This window comes from Sinocyclocheilus anshuiensis, unplaced genomic scaffold (assembly GCF_001515605.1).
Source record: "Sinocyclocheilus anshuiensis isolate Anshui unplaced genomic scaffold, SAMN03320099.WGS_v1.1 scaffold210, whole genome shotgun sequence".
NCBI classification, from domain to species: Eukaryota; Metazoa; Chordata; class Actinopteri; order Cypriniformes; family Cyprinidae; genus Sinocyclocheilus; species Sinocyclocheilus anshuiensis.
In genome coordinates this window covers 193,359-199,094 of record NW_015547666.1, presented here as the reverse complement: position 1 = coordinate 199,094, position 5,736 = coordinate 193,359, and the positions used below count along the sequence as shown (strand labels likewise).

General features: G+C 35.8%; 1 protein-coding gene across 1 annotated transcript in view; it reads left to right on the top strand.

Annotated features, from left to right (window-relative positions):
• The window catches only part of LOC107702559 (mitogen-activated protein kinase kinase kinase 1-like), a 37,787-nt gene extending 33,113 nt beyond the window's left edge, over positions 1-4,674 (top strand). The window contains exon 18 of the mRNA XM_016504916.1: positions 3,002-4,674. Coding sequence (XP_016360402.1) covers positions 3,002-3,151 — 150 coding nt within the window. The 3' untranslated portion in view covers positions 3,152-4,674. The remainder of the gene's footprint in view (positions 1-3,001) is intronic.
• Positions 4,675-5,736: the final 1,062 nt, after the last annotated feature.

Sequence of the window (5,736 nt, the reverse complement as noted above, 5' to 3'; positions counted from 1 at the left end):
GTTGTTTTTAATATTTTTACACAGGTGCTGGGTTAGTTTATTTTAAAATAAACTAACCCAGCACCTGTGTAAAAATATTAAAAACAACCCAATAAAATGACCCAACAAGTTGAAACCAGCATTTGGGTTAAAATAAACTACCCCTGCACCTGTGTAAAAATATTAAAAACAACCCAATAAAATGACCCAACAAGTTGAACCCAGCATTTGGGTTAAAATAAACTAACCCTGCACCTGTGTAAAAATATTAAAAACAACCCAATGAAATTACCCAACAAGTTGAACCCAGCATTTGGGTTAAAATAAACTAACCCAGCACCTGTGTAAAAATATTAAAAACAACCCAATAAAATGACCCAACAAGTTGAAACCAGCATTTGGGTTAAAATAAACTACCCCTGCACCTGTGTAAAAATATTAAAAACAACCCAATAAAATGACCCAACAAGTTGAACCCAGCATTTGGGTTAAAATAAACTAACCCTGCACCTGTGTAAAAATATTAAAAACAACCCAATGAAATGACCCAACAAGTTGAACCCAGCATTTGGGTTAAAATAAAATGACCCAGCACCTGGGTAAAAATATTAAAAACAACCCAATAAAATGAACCAACAAGCTGAACCCAGCATTTGGGTTAAAAAAAAAAATAACCCAGCATTTTTTAGAACATAGGAAAAACTACCCAGCACCTGGGTAAATTATTTTTTTTATTAAAAACAACCCAATAAAATGACCCAACAAGCTGAACCCAGCATTTTTTAGAACGCAGAAAAATTACCAACAAGCTGAACCCAGCATTTTTTAGAACGCAGAAAAACTACCCAGCACCTGGGTAAAAAAAAAATATTAAAAACAACCCAATAAAATGACCCAACAAGCTGAACCTAGCATTTGGGTTAAAAAAATAACCCAGCATTTTTTTAGAATGTAGAAAAATTGCCCAGCACCTGGGTAAACAAAGATTAAAAACAACCTAATAAAATGACCCAATAAGCTGAACCCCAGCATTTGGGTAAATGACTGACATCTCGTTCTTATGTTGCGTTGCGTAAAATAATATAATTTACACCACATTAAAGACTTTATAAATGAAATAAAATATATACAAACCTTTATTTCCCCGAAAGAGTGCACAAAATCGGCGGCGGCGAAGCTGAGCACTCTCTCCTGTGGACTTAAAAAGCCTGTGCTCGATCGAGATACATCCCATTGGGTGCTCGATCAGCAGCTGCATTGTTGATAAGTTTCACCGGAGACAAGCTCAAGTTCAACCTAGCGGTTAGGTAGAAAACAATAACCCAGCATTAAAATAACCCAATAAAATGACCTAACAGGTGGAACCCAGCATTTGGGTTAAAAAAAGAACCCAGCATTTTTTAGAACGCAGAAAAACTACCCAGCACCTGGGTAAAAAAAATATATTAAAAACAACGCAATAAAATGACCCAACAAGCTGAACCCAGCATTTGGGTTAGAAAAAATAACCCAGCATTTTTTAGAACGTAGAAAACTACCCAGCACCTGGGTAAAAATATTAAAAACAACCCAATACAATGACCCAATGGGCTGAACCCAGCATTTAGGTTAAAAAAAAAAACTGAATTTTTTTAGAACGTAGAAAAACTACCCAGCACCTGGGTAAAAAAAAAACTATTAAAACCAACCCAATAAAATGACCCAGCGGGCTGAACCCAGCATTTGGGTTAAAAAAATAACCCAGCATTTTTTAGAACGCAGAAAAACTACCCAGCACCTGGGGGAAAAAAAAAAATATTAAAAACAACCCAATAAAATGACCCAACAAGCTGAACCTAGCATTTGGGTTAAAAAAATAACCCAGCATTTTTTTAGAATGTAGAAAAATTGCCCAGCACCTGGGTAAACAAAGATTAAAAACAACCTAATAAAATGACCCAATAAGCTGAACCCCAGCATTTGGGTAAAAAAAAAAACAGCATTTTTAGAATGCAGAAAAACTACCCAGCACCTGGGTAAACAAATATTAAAAACAACTCAATAAAATGACCCAACGGGCTGAACCCAGCATTTGGGTTAAAAGAAAATAACCCAGCATTTTTAGAACGCAGGAAAAACTACCCAGCACCTGGGTAAAAATATTTTAAAAACAACCCAATAAAATGACCCAATGGGCTGAATCCAGAATTTGGGTTAAAAAAAATAACCCAGCATTTTTTAGAACGCAGAAAAACTACCCAGCACCTGGGTAAACAAATATTAAAAACAACTCAATAAAATGACCCAATGGGCTAAACCCAGCATTTGGGTTAAAAAAAATAACCCAGCATTTTTAGAACGCAGGAAAAACTACCCAGCACCTGGGTAAAAATATATATTAAAAAATATATATAAAAATAAAATGACCCAACGGGCTGAACCCAGAATTTGGGTTAAAAATAACCCAGCATTTTTTAGAACACAGAAAAATTACCCAGCACCTGGGTAAACAAATATTAAAAACAATCCAATAAAATGACCCAACGGGCTAAACCCAGCATTTGGATAAAAACAAAAAACAGCATTTTTAGAATGTAGAAAAATTACCCAGCACCTGGGTAAACAAATATTAAAAACAACTTAATAAAATGACCCAACAAGCTGAACCCAACATTTGGGTTTAAAAAATAACCCAGCATTTTTTAGAACATAGAAAAACTACCCAGCACCTGTGTAAAAATATATTAAAAACAACCCAATAAAATGACCCAACAAGCTGAACCCAGCATCTGGGTTAAAAAAAATAACCCAGCATTTTTTAGAGTGTAGCATTAGGGTTTAGCTTAGGGTTACTGGCATATAATTATGCATAATTAACGTGTAACAAGGACACCTTAAAATAAAGTGTTACCGCATTTTTCCCAGCACTGACATGTATAGATTTGTGTGTGTATATTTGAACTCCTGTCTCACTTTAAATGTGTTGTTTGGTCCATCTGGCAGCAAACTAATCCACTCTACTGTCCCAACTCTCCTCTCCCAGATCGCCAGCGCTACCACAGCGCCCACGATCCCGCCCCACCTGTCTCCAGGCCTGCGGGACGTCACCCTGCGCTGCCTGGAGCTCCAGCCCTCCGACCGGCCGCCCTCCAGAGAGCTGCTGAAGCATCCCGTCTTCCGCCACAGCTGGTAGAGCGGGCCCTCAGACTACTGAAGCTCATCCTGCTGTCATGCTCTTCTGTCTTTCTCTTGCCACAGTCACTGAAGAGGGCCCTAAATGCTGTAGCCTCAATATCTGATGCAAAAACCCGCTAGCACATGTGAGTGTCTGTATGAAAGTGCCATGTCTGTTTTTAAGTTCAGATCTCTGCTTCCCTTTTGAATCGGGTCGTCGAGGCCGAGGTCAGTTCATCTGTTAAATCTCCTCACATTTGAACACTTTTTGTGTCGGGCCTCATGATTTGTTTTACACCACGAATGTGTTTTGGTGAAAGACAAATCTTTGCTAGTTGAACTAGCACACCGCTGAATGTGAATGCTTGTGATGCCGGTATGGTTCGCTTTTCATTTAATTTCTGAATGGAGATCATATGTATAGATGTCTGCTTTTACTTGTTTGGGTGCAATCGGGAACCTTTTCAAAGCTATCACCCAATTTTAGACTGTGATGTGTGTCTGTAACTCTGATTTTACTTGTTGGAAAGTCTCACTGGAACATCATTTCTGATCTCCAACATTTCAGTTTTAATGTTGTGATTTGACTCATGATTCAGCTGTTAATTGCTCAGCCATGTTTTTGGTGCTGTTCTGTTCACATTCACGAAAATCCAGGCAACAGGCGTTTTGTAAATGATTAAGCTTCCTAAAGGAGTATTCAGCACCTGTACCTGAGTATTTCCTCATGTGTTATTTACTCCGTTTCATGCTGTTGAACATTTCGGTGGAGGGATCATATTTAGCTAATGATATTAGTGCTCATAAACATTGTTTTCCCAAAAACAATTAACATTGTGCATGTTCTGAAGATGTGCCAGGTGTATGAACTGTAGCTCTTCAAGTGTTGTTGCTGTTTAGGTTGAAAGCTTTTTGACAAATTTTAAAAGAATATTGATGACCTTATTTGGACTCCCTTCACGCAAATCTCAGAGTTTTAAATGTGACAATTTCAAAACTATTTTTAAAAGTAAAGTTATTTAATGCTAAATTGTGGAATACAGGCTGATCAAGCTTGAAGAGTTCAGATGTAAATATGAATTTTGGTAGCTAAATGTATTTTACTCGACTCGACAATTTTTTATTTTATTTATTTTTTATTTTTTTGGGAAACCACACTTCTCATCATAAATACTTATTTTGTTCCTGCATTTGGGTGTTTTTTTTTTTTTTCTTTTTCTATGCCTTTACAAAAGCTTTAAAGTTATGCACTCTTGTCTTTTTAAATACTGGAAAGGTGTCTGTTTCAGTCAGCTTCATAAAATCTAATCAGTATTACTTGAGTTTTTCACATCTTCTGTCATTTCTTTTCAGTTCGATCATCTCGACCAGCTTGTTGCTCACTGTTGTTATTATTATTTCATGGGCTTTTTTTTATGGGGGCTGAACTGACCTGTATGAAAGGATGCCGTTTCTTGTCACTTGGTGGTACTTTTTATGTGAAGATTGTCTATTGCGGTTTTATTCCAGTCTTTTCTACCTCAGGTGTCCTCTAGTTTTCTTCTACCAAAGTTCACTTTCTCAATATATATAAATAATTATATATATATATATATAAATATATTCTTTTATTATAATTTTATCTCTCTCTCTCTTTTTCCTCAAAGATCTCCAGGGCTTAAGGGCTAACTTATATTAGCTCCTTTTATTGTGCAAATAAATCTCTGGGTTCAGCGAAAGAAACTTTAATTGGCTAAAGCGGTATCTTTTAATCTTGTGTAGCTTTTGTCAAAAAATTTTTAATTATTAGGTTTTTACCCCATTTGAAACATTTTATAATGAAATCTACCTATTTTGGTCTTTATAGCAAATAAAACGTATAGGAAAATCTCTTTCTCTCTGCCTCTTTTTTCACATTTTGACCTTTTCATCTCACGTGAGTTTTGACAACACATCACTTTGTTCAGGGAGTTATTATTCCATTTCTGTTCTGCCTGTGAAACCTGCTCCGTTTGTCTCACTTCACCTATTGAACTTTGTTTTATGTTACAGTTTGCAAGAAATAAAAGCAGTTGGATATTTCTTAAAAATGCACTTTCTGACGCAAAACCCAAAAATTCACAGGAACATAGTTTGTTTACCCTGGGCTGAAATAACTACCTGTTTCTAGGTGCCAGACGTTTGTTGACTCCATGCAACGCAGATACGCAGTAGTTATCAATAAGAACGCTTATGCAACTAAATATTAGTTCAGTCATTTTAACTTAAGTTTAAACATTTTATTCTGTTTATAAGTTTGAGTTTCAAGAGAAAAATATGGACTCTGCTTTTTTCTGAAAATATTCATTTCCCTTTTCTTTGCTTTCTGTAAAAGAGTAACATAGACTTGATAAAATCTCTTACTACTTTGTGATTTACAATTGAATGTGTGGTGATTACAATGCATTAGAAATATGGAAATAAAAGCTATTAAAATATTTGCACTATTCACTTTCATTAACACTGCTATTTATTTGAAACAGTGTAGATAGATAGATAGATCAATGGGTAGATAGATCAATAGATAGATAGATAGATCAATGGGTAGATAGATCAATGGATAGATAGATAGATCAATGGGTAGAT